Raw genomic sequence first — 18,883 nt, 5'->3', positions numbered from 1 at the left:
AAATGTGAAGTCCCTGCTCCCAGAATCCCTTGCTCTGAGGAAGGACCTCCATGTAGAGTGACATGCATGGAGAATGAGGTAAACGAGACCTCCCTGGGGGGAGGGCATCAATTTGCCACCCTCATCCTCTGAGGAAATTGTCTCATTTTGCCTAACTGGTGGGCTGGCCCTGGCTACACTGAAGTCTAAAAAATTATTTTGGAACAAGGTTTTGTGGTCTAGAGCCCACATAATCAGTCGCATTAATCTGCAGCAGATCGTAGAGTTGGACGGGACCCTAGGGATCATCTAGTCCAACCCCATGCAATGCAGGAGTACACAGCTGTCCCAAACCTGCAACCTTGGTGTTATCAGCACCATGCTCTAACCCAGGCACCCCCAAACTTCGGCCCTCCAGATGTTTTGGACTGCAATTCCCATCATCCCTGACCACTGGTCCTGTTAGCTAGGGATCATGGGAGTTGTAGGCCAAAACATCTGGAGGGTCGCAGTTTGGGGATGCTTGCTCTAAACCTTGGGTAGGCAAACTAAGGCCCGGATCTGGCCCAATCACCTTCTAAATCTGGCCCACGGACGGTCCAGGAATCAGTGTGTTTTTACATGAGTAGAATGTGTCCTTTTATTTAGAATGCATCTCTGGGTTATTTGTGGGGCACATAGTCCGGCCTCCCACAAGGCCTGAGGGACAGTGGACCGGCCCCCTGCTGAAAAAGTTTGCTGACCCCTGAACTGTCTAACCAACTGAGGCAAGGCCAGGATGCATGCTGGCTCAATGCACGCAATCCTTGACTTACCCACTCCCCCTGGGCAAAGAACTAACTGTGTGATTCAGGGCACCATAGTTATGGGCCTCGACATGCAGCATGATGCGAACAGCATGATGTGTTTTCTATGCAGGGCTAAGGAGCGGCACATGCGCTTGCTCTTTCTCCATGCAAATTGCAGAGCTACCTCAGTAAGAATTTGATTTGGGTAAAAATAATAAATGTTGCCCTTCATGAACAACCACAGTTTAAACAACAGAATTCTTTAGTGATACAGTCATACCTCGGGTTAAGTGCGCTTCAGTTTGAGTACTTTCAGTTTAAGTACTCCGCGGACCCAGAAGTGTTTACTTCTGGGTTCTGCTGCACGCGCATGAGCAGAAGCGATCTGTGCGCTTCGCGCATGCGCAGAAACGCTCTATTGGCGCTTTGCGCACGCTATCACCGCTCGGATTAAGTACTTTTAGGGGTGCAAATGGGACCCTGGAATTAAGTACTTAACCCGAGGTACCACTGTACTGTAAATGTTAATTATTTTCATCTAAAATACTGTCTTATTTATTTTATAGTGCAGTACATTGATTATTGCCTTCATTTTATGGATCAATGGTCTCGTTAGACAGTAAAATTCGTGTCAAATTGCTGTTTTAGGGGGTGTTTTTCATCGTTTGGAACGGATTAATCCACTTTCCATTACTTTCAATGGGAAAGTTCGCTTCAGGTTAAGTATGCTTCAGGTTAAGTACGGACTTCCAGTACTCAACCTGAGGTACCACTGTAGTTAAATATGCGGCCATTCCAAATTACAATTTCTGAATGTCTTGCCCTTGTGAATTTCATTTGTGTGGGTGGGGGAAATCAACCTAGATAAACAGGAATCCAGTAACAAATCAATAGCTACGTGCACATCTGATCACGATGGAAGTTACTATACTAACCCAACCTTTGAAAAGTTCTTCTGCTCGGTGACTTTTTTTCTGGAATGCAAAAGTAGCTGTCGCTCACAGTGCCACAATTTCCCTTCTGCTGAGTAGTGTAAAACAGTAACTGTAGAGAAAAATTTTTAAGGCCTCGGGCATATTGTTCGTGGTAAGACTGCATTCGGCACGGGGAAAAAACTGCCAGGGCATCTCTTCAAAGGCAGCATGGGAATGCCTTAATAGAAGATAGCGGCAGCAAATTGCATTATCTGGAAAAGCTCTGGCTGGGCACAGATTTGCATTTCCACGGCTCAGAGAATAGTAGGAGTGCCAAAAGGGTTCAGGAGGTTAGGCTGTTAGGGAACTCAAGTGCGTTTGTGAGCCAGAAAAGCTATTCCTTGCTGCCAGTCTGCCCACGCAACAACCCGTTCCTGGTCTTTAAAAATCCCTCCCTAAAGCCTGACGAAGTACATACAGAGTCCCAGCTCCCTCTGTTCCCATAAAAGGTAAGTTAAAACTGCACTTAGTATGGTGTTCAAGTAAGCGACAAAGCACTCTCCGCGGCAGATTGACAACATCCTGAAGCCTGCAACAGTTTAAGGGGAAACACATTCCTCTTTTTTCTTTAAAAAAAAGCCCTATTCCTTGCACCAAACAACCCAATACTCTGGCTGTAAATTGCCTCTGTCGCTTATTAGGTCTTATCTGTGGTTTAATGAAACCTAGCGTGCATTCTACTTTTGAGTAGAACCGTCTATTTAAAAGAAAGTTTCTCATATCCTTTTGAGACTATAGGGCAGGCATCCCCAAACTTCGGCCCTCCAGATGTTTTGAACTACTATCCCCATCATCCCTGACCACTGGTCCTGTTAGCTAGGGATCATGGGAGTTGTAGGCCAAAACATCTGGAGGGCTGCAGTTTGGGGATGCCTGCTATAGGGTGTCTGGGTGAAAGCACAAGGGACATACCTACTGTGGAACCACTACTTACCACCATAATCCGTTCTGGCGTCCCGTCCTTTAGGCGAAACAGGTTGCTGGTAGAAGCGCCGTTGTCCGCATGTGCAGACGGCAGCAGCCGCTTCTGCGTGTGCGCGAATCGCGGCAAACCCAATATTTACTTCTGGGTTTGCCGCAGTCGCAATTTGGATCGGGCCCAAGTACAGGCGGTCGTAAGTAGAGGTTCTACTGTATTTCCCAGACTTAAAACCGGTTAAATTACCATGTCATCTTCCTAGCCCTAGCTTGCTATGGAATGGTGTCGTGTGAGGGAAGAAATGGCAGAGAGAACTTCCAGGATTATTTTAAAAGGGAACCTGACAGCTAAATGGTATGGAATCAATTTATGGTTCAATATATGTGCAACAACATCCCAGAAAATGATGAAACAGACATGAAATAAACATTGGACACTACCTCTCTCTCTCTCTCCCTCTTTCTTTTTTCTTTTTGCTGTTAATAGTATCGGCCTGATCTCATGAAAAGAGAGAAAGCAAACAGGAGAAAGTTCTTCAGGAGAAACACTGTACGACAGGGGCGTACCCAGGATAAAAATTAGGGGGGGCAAGGGGCGGGAGGGGAGGGGCCACAGTGGGAATGTGGGCGGGACTACGTTGCCTGCACCGCCCAGCTCTTCTGAGGAGGCGGCCCCAGGCTCCCGCTCCCGGCGCGAAGCTCCAGAGGCGCGCGGGGAACGCAAGCCTGTGGCTGCCTCCTCCGCGCCTCCCCAGTCTTCCGAGGAGGCAGCCCCAGGCTCCTGCTCCCGGCGCGAAGCTCCAGAGGCGCGCGGGGAATGCGAGCCTGTGGCTGCCTCCTCCGCTTACGCTCCCCGCTCCTGCTTAGCGCTCCTCCGCTTACGCTCCCCACGCGCCTCTGGAGCTTCGCGCCGGGAGCCTGGGGCTGCCACGCCTGCGCCCCTCAGCCTTTTCTTCTAGGGGGGGGAATTGCCCCCTCCTGCCCCCCTGCCTACGCCCAAGCTGTACGACACAAAAGATCATAGTACACTGACCCTAAACATTAATATGGCGGTATATGGCTATGACCCTGGCATAAAGACCCTGTAATGTTAATGAAACATTACAGTCCATAGCACAAATGGAATCATTCACTGCATCACACAGTTGATTCCTTGAACAGCACTGCGGATACTTGACAAAAGGTGATTAAGGAGCAAGGGAGAATAAATAAATAAGCTAGACTCTTATAACCATGTTAAAAGGCTAATTTATTTTTAATAGGGCTAAGCTGGTTATCTGAGGGGGCAGGGGTTTTTTCCTCTGGGACTCACAGAATTCCAACTAATTTGGATTTCTCTCCGTTGGAATGATAGCTTTGGCTCACTTTATTTTATTTTATTTTAAAAGCACAAAATTGTGTGGGGTTTTTTTTGCCACCTAGGAAAGCCTTCCTTTTCTTCCCTTTTGAATGGACGTGAAGTCAGATAAAAGACTCTCAACAGCTGCTTTCAGCTTCCGCTCAAGGGATTATGCAACCCATAATATGCTCTTCCTCCAAAACGGGCACGCCTGTGCGCTTCTCCCCAAGAGGCAAGTGGCTGCTTAATGAGAGGGTCACCTCGGGGTGGAGAAATCAGCACAGAGGTTCAGCGGGTTAAAATGTTACCTTGCCACTTCTTTCACGAAGGCTATGAAAAACGACTTAGCAGAATGCACACTGCTAGTTCACGTGCTAATTTCATTTAACAGCTTTTGTTTTCCTCCATGTTTTTGGGGCATGCCTCCAACAGTACCTTTTTACAATGCAAAAGTGCTCAAAAATAATAATAATAAAAAGCAGCACATTCCAGAAACAGCTGAACAACACCTCGAAAACAAAACAAAACAAAGAACTCAGAAAGAACCAGGAGCTCAGCTGAACCACTAAGGGCCCACTCCAGAAAGTATGAAACAAAATTAACCACTAGCTCTAGAAGCCTCTCTGGACATGCCTCCCCGCCCCATTGAAAAAAAAAACCTTAAAAAGTCTTGTAAAACAGATAGCCGTTCCAACATGCCCTAGAGGTCAACAGGCTCTGACAATCTGGCACTATAACCCCCTCAGAGGTTAAACTCAACACTAGAAGCCATTGTTAGCATTCAAGGAGGTGTCTCTGCTACACGCATCTCGAATCCCAGGGAGATTTTTACCGTTGGGTTTATTTTTTTTTTTTGTTCGAGGGCCATCTGTGAAAGTCGTTGGCCTGCCTTCCCTGCCCAGCCAGAAAATAACCGAGCTCGAGTCTTCTTGCATACCCTGCTCGGAAGCAAGAGAAGCAGGGACTTGCAAAGGAGTCACCATGTGCGCGCCAGCATGAAAAGAACCCTAAACAAAAGATTTCCCCTCCTGGAGAGATGGCACATACAGCTCTCATTATCTCACCACCAATATCCTGCTTGGGGGGGGGGCTGCTCAGCCTGTGATCAGGCAGAATGCCACCCCAACACATGGGCATGGTTTCCGATAGCCAACAGACCATCTCTAAGCATCAAGTGTGATAACTATGGGCAGGAATCCCAGCCTGGAGAGTCCAAACAGCTGTCTCTTTCGAGCTTATAATTCAGCAGCCAAAAGAATCTGAAATTCCTCTTTAGATTTCTTAAAAGCAAAAGCAGGATGAGGAGAGAGAAAACCCACAACAAGCAAAGTTTGGGTTTTTTGTTTAGTTGTTGTTTTTGCAGTTCTGTGCTGGGACACCACGTGAAGCTTGATGCCCGGCCCAGAAAGACATTCTAGGCATAAGATGGCACAGAGGTGGAATTGATGTACAGTGGTGCCTCGCTAGACGAATTTAATTCGTTCCATGGGTCTTTTCTTATAACGAAAAATTCGTCTAGCGAATCCCATAGGAATGCATTGAATTTTTTTTTGCCCATAGGAACACATTAATTGAATTTCAATGCATTCCTATGGGAAACCGCGATTCGCTAGACGAATTTTTCGTAAAACGAATTCGTCTAGCGAGGCAACCTCCACTAGAAAAAACCTTTCGTTAAGCGGGAATTTCGTTAAGCAGGGCATTCGTTAAGCGAGGCACCACTGTATATGTTAGTGATGTGCACATGTTATCATGAACATTTAATCAGAGGCGCACATGTAGTAAACAAGAAAGTTCTAAGAGCAGCGAAACAACCCCTTGCATCTTCCCTGTTCGTTTTGTTTTGTTTACTTTTAACTACCAGGATGCTGAAGACAAAACAACTGATGAGGAATATCACCATCCTCTTTCCAGGGGCACTGGGCTTTCCAATGAGCAATAGGAGCCATTAGTACAGACCCACGTTGGCCACTGGTACATTCCTGTGCGGTGCCTTTACCTCTATGAAGGACGATATGGTCAATCATGTTCCGTTTATATTTGGTGTGGTACAGGCAGAGAGGACAGCGGAGATCTTTGGGTCCTTCCTCAGGAACTGCTGAATGCCCAGCTTCCACGTGCATAGTAAAAGCAGATCTAGAAACACAGGGAGTAGTGGAAAGGTTCAATACAGGGTGCTGTGGAACCACAACCATTGGGTAATGTTGGGTTTGTCGTCCCCCCCGTCCCAAGAAGCTAGAGATACCATTCTGTATTATTTCATAAAACCAAGAGTTATCAAAACCTGGCATGGTGAGCTTCCAAAGCTAATCCAGAATGCGGCAGCTAGACTGGTGACTGGGAGCGGCCGCCGGGACCACATAACACCGGTCCTGAGAGATCTACACTGCCTCCCAGTACGTTTCCGAGCACAATTCAAAGTGTTGGTGTTGACCTTTAAAGCCCTAAACGGCCTCGGTCCAGTATACCTGAAGGAGCGTCTCCAGCCCCACCGTTCAGTCCGGACACTGAGATCCAGCGCCGAGGGCCTTCTGGCAGTTCCCTCATTGCGAGAAGTGAGGTTACAGGGAACCAGACAGAGGGCCTTCTTGGTGTGGAACGCCCTCCCATCAGATGTCAAGGAAATAAGCAGCTATCCTAATTTTAAAAGACATCTGAAGGCAGCCCTGTTTAGGGAAGCTTTTAATATTTAATGCTGTATTGTTTTAATATTCAATTGGGAGCTGCCCAGAGTGGCTGAGGAGACTCAGCCAGATGGGCGGGGTATAAATTATATATTGTTGTTGTTGTTGTTGTTGTTGTTGTTGTTATTAGTATTAATATTATAATAAATAATAAGTTTGTGCATTCCCAAGGCTGGTGCAGACTTGGCATTGGTTGACCTCTAAGATGTGGTTTGAAGACTGGTTGTGGGACACTGGATCACAAGATCCCTCTCCCTTTTTTCCTCACGTGAGTCCCATGTAATTATGGTCAACCGTTGCCTCAGCACCAATGTTAACTTTGATTAAGGATTCCTTTTAACCAGTATTTGAAACCATGCTTAAGAGGTCAACCAAGGTTATGTCTGCACTAAAGCCGAACTGCAGCTAAAATAATAAAAAAGGGCCAACAGGCTGATGAGGTTTACTTTGGTCCCAGACGTGAAACCCAGAGAAGCACTGGAAAGGAAGCAAGGTGGAGATGCAAGGCCCATGAGAAGCATTCTAGGAAGCAAAAGAAATGACTCCCAAAGTGGGAAACTACTCAAGGAGCTCACGGTACCAATCCACTGATACAACTAGGGATGGTATATCCATACCCTAAGTACTTGGGATAGAAGTGGAAGTAGAGTCATACTCTGAATCATGGTCCACTTCAGTTACACATTTAAACTGGGGGTCTCTTCTACGAACTGCTCATCCTTCGACAGGGACTGCAGCTTCACAAGTCAAGAACTCTGGTTCCAATGCCAGAGGCTGCCTTCAATGCAGAGCTTCCCCCAAATTATGGTAAAGGTAAAGGGACCCCTGACCGTTAGGTCCAGTCGTGACTGACTCTGGGGTTGCGGCGCTCACCTTGAGTTATTGGCTGAAGGAGCCGGTGTACACCTTCCAGGTCATGTGGCCAGCAAGACTAAGCCGCTTTCTGGCAAACCAAAGCAGCGCACGGAAATGCCATTTACCTTCCCGCTGGAGCGGTACCTATTTATCTACTTGCACTTTGAGGTGCTTTCAAATGCTAGGTTGGCAGGAACAGAGACCAAACAACGGGAGCTCACCCCGTCGTGGGGATTTGAACCGCCGACCTTCTGATCGGCAAGCCCTAGGCTCTCTGGTTTAATCCACAGTGCCACCCGCGACCCTCTTCACTGCAGAGCTTCCCCAAAATTATGGTACCTACATGCGGAATAGTTGCACAATCACATTCTTAAAATTCTGAAGGACAAACCTATACTAATGGCGTGCTTCTGCTAGTTACAAGAAGCAAGGCAGTACACATGGCAACCCCATTTCCAGTTTTGTGAGAAACCTTCCATATAGTTTCTGTGAAAACTTTTGAGTAAAATCAACTTCAGTGATTCACAATTAGGAGAATGAAGGTTTTGCTGACTGCAGAACACTACACAGTCAATAGGAATTCACTATTGCTTCCCCTAGGCTGGATTCTAAATTCCTCTTGCTTCAGGGCAAATGTCAACCTCTAACTAAAGGAAATAAGGGGAAAGAAGCAGTGGGAAGATTCGCGTCAGGAGAGTTTGCCTTGCACCTTCACTCAAAGCAGAAAATACAGATGGCAGTGAAGGCTACTTCCCAGGTTATTTCTAAACAAGGCAGGCGCATTCTCTGGAGTCACCAACTTGTGTTTTTAGAGTGTATCAAAACGTAATATGGCACGAACAGCCCATGCACCTGTTTTTAAGAACAGACACAAACAGGTTTTGGTACATATGAATAAACATCCACACTTCTTGCACCCCCGAATTTTCGTGTTTTCTCCCCTGTGCATATGAACTTTTATGACCGGTCTCAGAAGTAATTCCAGCCAGAACACAGCATTGCAAATTATACTATTTAAAGTTTTCAACCTGCGATGCATTAGCACTTTAATAAATCACAATGTTGCTTGTGGTCCTATAATACTACAGATTGGACTAATGTCCAGTGAAATAATGGCCATTTAAAAAACATTGAGTATTTACTGGCAAGCAGACCAGAAATGTCCAGTGATAGGCAAAAGCTCAACTGACAAAGGGGCTTTAGACATTTGAAACCTCTGTTCATATATGAAACACAACTTTTCTGCTTCCCCATGTGATAATAATACTAAGCCTACATATAGCACATTGTTTTAATTATTCAAATTAATAAATTTTCAGAACTTATATATGTACACCACTCAAGAGAATTATTTTTTATTCGATACATTTATTTAATTTTAATGAATTTATTATTATCGTGGATTTTATATTATGGTTAACATTCTCTGCACTGGGCTCCTCCAGCAGAAAGGGCAGGACAGAAGAACGATTAATAAAAACAACAGCAATGCAATCTAATTCCGAAATCTGTGTTTCAAGAGGAACTACACATTTTTGATGGACGGAAATGTGGCTTCTGGGGGAATACGTAAGACTGGAAACAGATGTGAAGGGACAAGAGGCAAGATACAACTTGGCCCAGCCTATTCCGCAAACTGAGGCTGCAATCCCATACTCCCTTACCTGGGAATAAGCCCCACCAAACTCAGTGAGACTAACTGCTGAGCAGATATGAAAAAACACATATCCAATGCAGATTTAGGCATACTTGCCAGCTAAACAGAATGGGCCAAAACATGGCCAAATCTCATAGTTGCCAAGTATCCCGTTTTCGCCGGGAAACTCCCTTTTTTCCTACCGTTTCCTGGCGGTCTCCCGTATCGGTTATTATCCCGTTATTCTCCCTTAAATCCGCTCCTGCCGGCAGCCATTTTTCTGGTGCCGCTTTGCCCTTCTATGGGCACCAGAAAATGGCAGCGCCGCCGCAAGTCGCTTTTACGCATTTCCGGTCATGCGTAGAAGCAACTTCCGGCGCCAGCACCACCATTTTCTGGTGCCCATAGAAGGGCAAAGCACTACCGAAATTTGCGTCTACGCAATTTCTGGTGTCGCGCGGCTGCCGATCCCGGATTTTTCCGTTCAGGACTTGGCAGGTATGCCAAATCTGTGCTGGAGTCTTACACTGCTCCCATTTTAATTTCCCATCATGTTAGGGATGAAGAGCTTACTACTTTTTAACATAACTAACATTAGCAGGATTTTGCAGTACATCTACAGTTGTATGCATGTCTAATCTTACACCAGCAAGATTTGCCCTATTATTTAGAGTTCATGGTTTGTCTGGGAGAGCTAAACCATGAACCTGGGTTTGGGTGACATGCTAAGCCAAATCATGGCTTAGCGCAGCACAACACACCTGCAGAACAACATGCAAATTCATGTGCTCACACTAAGCCACGGTTTGGGCTCAGCGTGGCAAGTTGAATGAGGCCTATGCATTTAACCACAAAACTCCACCGAAGTTATAAGGAAACTCTCTTGTACAAATACTTACTTAAAGCCTGTGTAAAAGGAGCAATCTTTACACTTGAAGAGCTTCTTCCCTCCATGTTTGTCACGGTAATGACGGCGAATGCTCTGTATATAACCCGAGGAGAATTCACAAAATTCACAGTTAAGGACGGCTTCGGCTTTCTGGTCTGCTCCGGAAAGAGGGACGGGGCTAATGTTGTTATTGTTCCTTGCCAGAGCTGCCGACTGGTAGTGGTTCAATTGCTGTTGGACATCTGGGGGTTCCGAGTAGGAAGAATCTGTTGGGGGGCAAATTGAAGAGATGGGTAACGCCAACCTGTTGAATAAGCACAATGGATCTAAGAGATTCTACCTGGGACGACCAGGAGCTAGCTTCCTCTTCACCAGGTGATTGAAATGAGGGCTCTGTGCCATCACAGGGAAAGGTGTTCAGGCCCAGCCCCAGAAAGCGCTACTACCGGAAGAATCTGTGGGGCCAGGGCCAACCTAGAGATGTGAAGGCCCGAAAAAACCCCCGAAAAAAAATCGGAAACCCCCCATTTTTCCGTTTCCCCCCCCCCTGAAGCCTTTTTTGTTTTTTTCCCCCAAAAATTGGAAAAATAAAAAAGATTATGGAATGTTTTATTTTAACATGATAAATAAAATATTTTCAGATGGAGGGTTCAAAATCATTTCCAAAAAAATATGTATGGTATCAGATTATTCTAATTTCTGTGACGACAAGCAAGTCCTACTGGTAGGTTACAAACTGAACTCTCCAATGCAAGAACAAGATACATTTCTTCCTTTAGGAGGTGCTGTTGTCACCAGAAAAGAAAAAAGGTTTCAGTTTTGTTTTTGCATGCATGTGGTATGCATTGGTTCTGTTCCTCTTCACTAGGCCTCAAAGCACTGGAAGAAAATATAGAGCAACAAAAAGGACCAGAAAGTATAATTTAAGAAGGTTAGGGTTAGGGTTACTTCTGGATTTTAAAAAATTGTTTTGTGGAGTTTTCTTTGTTCCACGTAAACTAGTAAACAGTTCGGGAGATTGTTGCTCCATTTGTTACAAATACAAATAAATATTATTTTAAAAGTAAATTCTGTTTGTATTAATTGTTTGGATACACTATATTTTTAATATGCTAGTTGTGATAATTTTATGCCCATTAAAATTGTCCATAGTTATATTTTATGTTTCTAAAGTAACAGAATGACTTTCAATCTGGGAAAGAAAAAAAGAAGTGCTAATGTAGCATTCTTTTTTCAATTTCCCCAAAAATTTCGGTTCCCCCCCGAAAAAACCCGGGGTTTTTTCCGAGCTTCAAAATTTCCGGAAATTTTACATCTCTAAGCCTGGCCTGAGAATGTGCCACTGTCAAAGGCCTGAACCTCCCCTGCTCTGAACCTTTGTGTCCAGGACCTTGTCTTACATCCCTGTTGAGTCTTGCTACACTGCAGAGCGGGAGAGATCTGAGCAAAGTCACCTAGGGTTGGGGAGTAAGGCACTATAAGGTAAAAGGTAAAGGACCCCTGGACGGTTATGTCCAGTCAAAGGCGACTACGGGGTTGTGGCGCTCATCTCACTTTCAGGCCGAGGGAGCCAGCTTTCTGGGTCATGTGGCCAGCATGACTAAACTGCTTCTGCTGCAACGGGATGCCGTGACATAAACCAGAGTGCACGGAAACACTGTTTACCTTCCCGCCGCAGCGGTACCTATTTATCTGGTGTGCTTTCAAACTGCTAGGTTGACAGGAGCTGGGACAGAGCAACGGGTGCTCATCCCGTCGCAGGGATTCGAACCGCCGGCCTTCTGATTGGCAAGCCCAAGAGGCTCAGTGGTTTAGACCACAGTGCCACCCGCGTCCCTAGTAGGGCACCATAAACAGGTGGATGACACCCTCCTCTGCTTCCCTTTCTCATCAATGGTTTTATTTTTTATCATATGGCTTCTGTCAGTTGGGGAACGCAGTATACCATTTTAGATACCTGCTGAAAACCTTTGGCAAGCCTACCCAGACATATAATTTAGTCACCTATATTTGTTTTAAAAGTTCTATTGATTTCATTTGAGTTTTAATTTGGATGGTTTTGCTTTTTAAAAATTGGCTTCTGGGTTTTAGCTGTGTTTTATCTACAACTTCATTTCTAGGCTGCTTGGAGACCTTTTTTGATCGGGGGGTTTATAAGTCTTCTAAATAAAAGAATCACAATAAAACCAATCCTTTAAATTAATAAAAGCTTTGTATCTTGCTCAATTTCAAGGAAACCAAAGTGAGACACGCAAGCATTTTCTGCTGCAGGTTCAACATGTGCACAAGTTGTCACTTGCAGCACTGAGCAAGGACTTGCATTGGGGAATGAGATTAGCATGCAGTCGTACCTTGGAAGTTGAACGGAATCCGTTCCGGAAGTCCATTCGACTTCCAAAACGTTAGGAAACCATAGCATGGCTTCCGATTGGCTGCAGGAAGCTCCTGCAGCCAATCGGAAGCTGCGGAAGCCCCGTCAGACGCTGGGCTTCCCAAAACAGTTCGCAAAGCGGAACAGTCACTTCTGGGTTTGCAACGTTCAGGAGCAAAAACATCCAAGTACCAAGGCATTCGGGATCCAAGGTACGGCTGTATTCACAGATAGGACTTGCACGTCATGTCAACTCAAAACACTTCCCCCCTGCAATGGAGACAGTTCACACATTTGGGTGATGTTCATCAGGTTATGAGAGCTCAAGCATGAGAACACGAGCCCCTGAGAGTACCAGGTGTCTCTCTCTCTCTCTCTTTTTTTATATAAAAAAGACATTTTTTTAAATTTTCCAATTAAACACATTTAAACAATAACAAAACGAACAACAATCAAAAACACAACATCACATAAACATAAAAAACACAAAAATTTTCTTCTAAACATCTTATCAATTATTACACTCTTCTTTGCTCTGCCGAGCTTTGACTTCCCTCCCTCCCCCCAATCGGTTTTTTTGTCCATTCCTGTTTTACAGTTTCTTTATTCCTTCAATCTGAAGTCAATTCGTAGGATTTATTTCAGTCCTGCAAGTGTCTTTAAACTTCTACAGTTCTTCTCCATATAATCCAAAAATTTACTCCAGTCCTTTTGGAACTTTGTCTCTCCCTGGTTTCGGATCCTGCTAGTCAGTCTTGCTAATTCCGCATAATCCATCATTTTTGTCTGCCACTCTTCAATCGAGAGCACCAGGTGTGTCTCAACCAACAAAGGTTGGTCACAGCTATAGGTAAAAATCCACTTATGGCTAGGGCAACAGGAAGAGAACTTTTGTTGTTATGCACGACCTGAAAGGACAGAGCTGTAGTGTCTTTACTCAATTTCTACCTAATGAATACTACCCTCTAACTCACTGTCCACTTTCACACATAACAATAGACCCGGCTTTCTGGCTTATCACAGTGTGAATGGGCAGCACACAATTGCATGCTGTCCAATCACTCTTCCCCTGGTATGAGGGGGATAACCAAGCCAGCAAGCTTTGCCTGCCTATTACATTCAAATCAAGCCAAGATATTTTGTTGGCTTGTTGATTGTGCGGCTTGTAAGGCAGTAGCAAACAACCCCTGGTTCAGTCATAAGGATTTCTGGTTTGTTTATCCTGCTTGCACAAGGAGAGAAGCAGAGGAAGCAAGTGAACACCATTCATGCTCAATCCCAGTAAGTAATAAAGTCTGCTGTCATTAACGTGTTAACATAGCCAGTAAGTCTTTCAAACTTATTATTGAAGGCGGGTAGAGGGGGGGAAAGGCGAAGTTACAAATTGATCCAGCACCTACTCTTATTTAGCTTCTATAAATAAATTACTATTGTACAATTGGAAGTGCTTAAATTTGATTGTGAAATATAGTTTGGGGGAAAATCCCAGAGAATATGAGCCTAATAAAAACATTTAAGTTTGAAAGATGCAATACACTGTAGAAGAGAAGCAGATTAAATCACCACAAATCTTCCTTCTTTTTATTATAATGCATAAAGTACACCAGAACAATACATTGGACATAAATATAACCACATCCGTTTACACACTGTCTAAAGCTGTTGATTTGAATGAGCGTAATTTTTAATGGAGAAAATAGATGGGGAAACTTAATCTACCCTGAAATTCGTGCATCAGATTACTTCGTGAAAGCTGAAAACAAGTTATGGAACAATATGAGGAAGGGGAGGGAAGCTAACCCGTGCCTGAGGTCTACGGAAAGAAGGGCTATTTGAAAGTTATTCCAGATCTCACTAAAGGGAATGTCCAGTCGCGTAAATTGCTTTCTCAGGTTTGGTACAATGGGGGTTGGGAACCCACACACAAAACTAAAGTTCAGTGGACACCAAATGCCATTAACATGAGAAGCCAGAGCTGTGTGCCTGGCAGGAAAAACAGAGGCACGGAGGACAACTTCTGCATCATTATAACACCCAAAGAGAGGGGTCTTGAACTCCTGTTTCGAATGTGGAGATTAGAGATTCACAGGTTTTGTCCCCATCGTTTGTCAAAGGAACAAATAAAGGCAGATTAATATAATCCTGGTGATAAAAGGCTCTTAATTAAAAATGCAGGGGGGGGAGATGGAAAGGGGGGGTTAAGGGTTAAAACTCTACACCTGAGGCAATGGAGGACTAACTTCCCCAAAGCGATGCTAACAATTCAACCAATCAATAACGACAGCCAGAAGGCAGGAAACTACATAGCCAATGAGAAAGTATTTTCATGATTATGATTTCTTGTTTTGCCCCCAGGGTAGGGGGTGAACAACAAAAGTCCCAGACAATAATAAAAGCAACAGCTGAACAGGAGAGTTCCAGTCTTGCAGCCATTATTCTTCTAGCCTTATATAATATATATGGTGAGAATCTATGTGGTCAAAGCTAAATGCCTGGCTAGAATATCCAAATTATGCAGATGTTTGCAAATGCGTTTTGTTAAGATTCACCTAGATGTTCCCTTTCAAACACACAGTATCCAAAGCATATGTTTTAAAGACTTTTATACCACTTTAAACAATTATGGCTCCTGTGAGGGACAGGGGATATCGCGAAGTCCCTCCCCTCCTGAGTTCAAGCCCGTCCCCGAGCAAAGGGGAAAGCAGGGAGAGTTCCGATTCCAGTGGGGAAGCAGGAAGTCGTGTCCGAGGCTCAGGCAAGGTAGAGGAGCCAGGGTCCCAGGTGGGACAGGAAGGGGCAAGTAAGGGGGGAAGACCCATCCCCCCAACTCCAGAATTACGCAGGAAGAGGAGGGGCAAGAGGATGGGTCTGCCAAAGCTTTTGTGTTGGAGAAAGACGCGCCAAAAGCCATTAGGAGGTTCTGAAACCGACTGACAACATCGCTCCGTGTAAATAGCAATGACTTGAGCACTGTAAATACGCAGCACCAATAAAAGAATAAAATGCAGAGCTGCGTAGCGTCGTTACTCTGAAGTAGTCCACTCCGGCCACTGTGACAGCAACCTCCTAATCATTTTTGGGCTACTTTGGAGTTGCCGGGATGAGCGTGTCAGAGGCGGAGAAGTGGCGGCAGATCGCTGAGCAAGCCCAGCTAGAACTGCAACAGCTGTCGCTGCAGGCGCAGGGAGAATTGAAGGCAGCTAAAGAGGAGACTAAGAAGGTCCAGGACGACCGGCTACAACTTGCGGAACAGGTGAGAGAGCTCCAGGAAAAAGAGCAGCATTTAAGGGCGGTGGCGGTAGACCTCCAAAACAAGCTGGATGCAGAGAAAAACAAGGCGGGAGGGGCACCCCAAGTCCAAGTGCTGCCAGGAAGGAGAGCCGGGACCCTAGTAAGCAAGTTCAATGGAGACCCGAAGGAGTTTCAGGGCTTTGAGACTGAGATTGTGTATGCTCTTGAGCTGCACCACGATGAGTTCCCTGATGATGAGCACAGAGTAGCGTTTATTGTGGAGCACCTTACAGGGGCGGCCAGGGAGTGGCTAAGACCGTTAATTGCAACAAGGAATCCTTGCATGAAGAATGTCAAACTATTTCTAGAAGGTTTGAAAACGATGTATTCGTCCGATAGTCATATGGACCAGACTAAGGAGGAACTTCATAATTTACGCCAAGGAAATATGACAGTTCGCGCGTATTGGGCGAAATTCACCATGCTGGTGCACAGATTGGGGTGGGATCTGGAGTCTGCCCCAATGCAAGCGGCGTTTTACTTGGGGTTGCATGAGGAGGTGAAGGATGAGCTCTCGAGAGGTCCAAAGCCCAGTAATATGGATCAACTGAGCAAAGCGGCTCTGGCGGTGGGGGTGAGGCAGGAATCCAGATGGAGCGACAAGCAAGCAACGCGCGCAAAGCGGGCTTGGTTCCCACGGTCGCAGGAGAAGCCACTCCCTCAACAACCCTTTCAAGCCACGCCTGGGGCCAGTCAGGACCAGGAACCCATGCAGATTGATAGCGCGCGCGCGCGGGCTTTTCAAACCCCAGCGGCGCCAAGACGCAAGGAGGGAAGGGGTGGGAATTGCTTTCTCTGCAACTCCCCCCAGCATCTCGTCAGAGACTGCCCACATCGCAGGGAGTGGCAAGGAAAGGCGGGAACGGTTGTGCCCTCCCCCACTGACGCAGCACCACAGCAGGGAAACGGGAAAGCCTGGCTGCAGGAGACAAGGGGCGGCAGCCAGGCACAGTCAGCAGACAACAGCCCCAGCCCACCCACCCGCACAGAGAGGAGCAGAGCCAGCCCACCCCTCCCAGAGCAGGAGTGGTTCTAGAAGTGACGCTCACGCTCCCAAATGGCTATCCATTGACGGTCCTCGCCCTAATTGACAGTGGTGCCTCAGCCAACTTCTTCTCGAGAAACTTTGCAGAAGAGCACCAGATCCAGCTTCTGCAGCTGGATTTTCCTCTGCACGTGGCAACCATTGACGGCAGAGAGCTGCTGGGAGGGGCCATCACTCATCAAACCCCCCCCCATGAGAATGACGGTTGGAAGGCACTCAGAGACACTGGCATTCAACGTCACCACCATCTCAGACCCCCCAATCGTTTTGGGCATGAGCTGGCTGGCGCGCCACGACCCCTCCATAAGTTGGCATCAGAGATGCATCACTTTTGGATCGGACTTTTGCCTGGAACATTGCATGCAGCACCAACCAGGGGAGGGGCCTCCGATAGCCACGGTGGCCACCATGCACGTCAAAGGGGGTGAGGCGATACCCAAACCATACTGGGACCTGCAGGAGGTCTTCAGTGAAGCGGAGTCCGACCACCTGCCCCCACACAGGCCTTTTGACTGCCAGATCAACCTGGTGCCTGGGGCAACTATACCCCCAGCCAAGCTGTACGCCATGTCAGACCAGGAACTGGAGGATCTGCGCGCTTTTATCGACAAGAACCTCAAGCGGGGGTTCATCAGAGAAAGCAAGGCAGCAGGGGGCAGCCCGGTCTTCTGGGTGGACAAGAAAGACACGCAACAGCGCCGTCTTGTGGTGGATTTTAGACGGCTGAATTCGGTGACAGAGCCAGTGGCTTTCCCCATGCCCAGAGTGGATGATCTCCTGACAGCGGCACGCAGAGGCAAGATTTTCACCAAGCTAGACCTGAGGGGGGCGTACAACTTGATCAGGATCCGGGAAGGCGATGAGTGGAAAACCACGATGTTCACGCCTCTGGGCTCTTTTGAATATCTGGTGATGCCCTTCGGGTTGCAAGGGGGCTCAGCATGCTTCCAGGCCTTCATGCACCACGTCCTGGGGTCCCTACTCTTCAGGAAATGCTTGGTCTTTCTGGATGACATCCTTATTTACTCCAACGACCCAGTGCAGCACGTGAAGGACGTCAGGGAGGTGTTACAGCGCCTGAAGGAGAACCACCTGTATGTGAAGCTGGAGAAGTGCAAGTTTCACACCAAGGAGGTGGACTTCCTGGGCTACAAGCTGTCAGACAAGGGGCTGGCAATGGACAAGGACAAGGTGCAGACCATCCTGGACTGGCACAGCCCCAGGACGCGCAAAGATGCCCAACGCCTACTAGGCTTTGCCAACTTCTACAGGAAGTTCATCAAGAACTTCTCTCGAGTTACGGCTCCCATCACTGACTGCCTGAGAGGCAAGCAGAAGTTCAGGTGGACACCAGAGGCGCAAGCAGCGTTCGAAAGCCTCAAGAGGGTGTTCGCCTCAGACCAGAACCTGTTCCACGTGGTTCAGGACGCGCCCCTACGCATTGAAACAGATGCTTCTGATAAGGCTGTGGGCGCCATTTTGTTGCAACTGGACGCCAACAGAGAGTGGAGACCCTGTGCCTTCTTCTCCAGGAAGTTGACCCAGCCCGAGCGAAACTACACAGTTTTTGATCGGGAACTTCTTGCGATCCACGCGGCGTTCCAGCACTGGAGACACTTCCTGGTGGGCGCCAAGCACCCCATCCAGGTGTGCACAGACCACAAGAACCTGGAGTTCTGGAGAACTGCCAGGGTGCTCAACCAGCGGCAGATACGGTGGGCGGAGTTCTTCTCGAACTTCAACTTCTCCATACACTACATCCCAGGAGAGCAGAATGTCAGGGCGGATGCCCTCTCCCGCAAGCCAGAGTACATGGAGGAGGAGGCGCCACCAGCCCCAAGGCACATTTTCCCCCCGTCGGCATGGTCCTGCGGAGCAGCAGTGGTGAGCGAGGCAGAACTCACAGCACTGACGGCAGCGGATGAATTTGCCAACCGCATCTTCAGAGAACTGAGAGGGGGGAGGGAGCAGGCAAAAGACTTTGCAGAACGCAGAGGGCTGCTTTTCTACAAGGGTGCGCTGTACCTACCCACCACCCAGCTTCGACGTACGGTCCTCAAGCAGATGCACGACAACCCTACAGCGGGGCATTTTGGAAGGGACAAGACCACTCA

General features: G+C 46.9%; 1 protein-coding gene across 8 annotated transcripts in view; it reads right to left on the bottom strand.

Moving 5' to 3' along the window:
• The window catches only part of ZNF462 (zinc finger protein 462), a 157,201-nt gene that overhangs the window by 11,686 nt on the left and 126,632 nt on the right, over nucleotides 1-18,883 (bottom strand). For all 8 annotated transcript variants that reach the window (XR_015947304.1, XM_060269173.2, XM_060269182.2 and 5 more), the window contains 2 exons: nucleotides 10,073-10,328; nucleotides 5,998-6,134 (listed from right to left, as the gene is read on the bottom strand). Coding sequence is in view for 7 of the 8 variants with exons in the window: in XM_060269173.2 (XP_060125156.2) it covers nucleotides 5,998-6,134; nucleotides 10,073-10,328 (393 nt within the window). In the remaining variant the exon portion in view is untranslated. The remainder of the gene's footprint in view (nucleotides 1-5,997; nucleotides 6,135-10,072; nucleotides 10,329-18,883) is intronic.

This window comes from Zootoca vivipara, chromosome 15 (genome assembly GCF_965207765.1).
Source record: "Zootoca vivipara chromosome 15, rZooViv2.hap1.1, whole genome shotgun sequence".
Taxonomy (NCBI): Eukaryota; Metazoa; Chordata; class Lepidosauria; order Squamata; family Lacertidae; genus Zootoca; species Zootoca vivipara.
The sequence above is the reverse complement of the archived record's forward strand: the minus strand, read 5'-3'. Positions and strand labels throughout refer to the sequence as shown.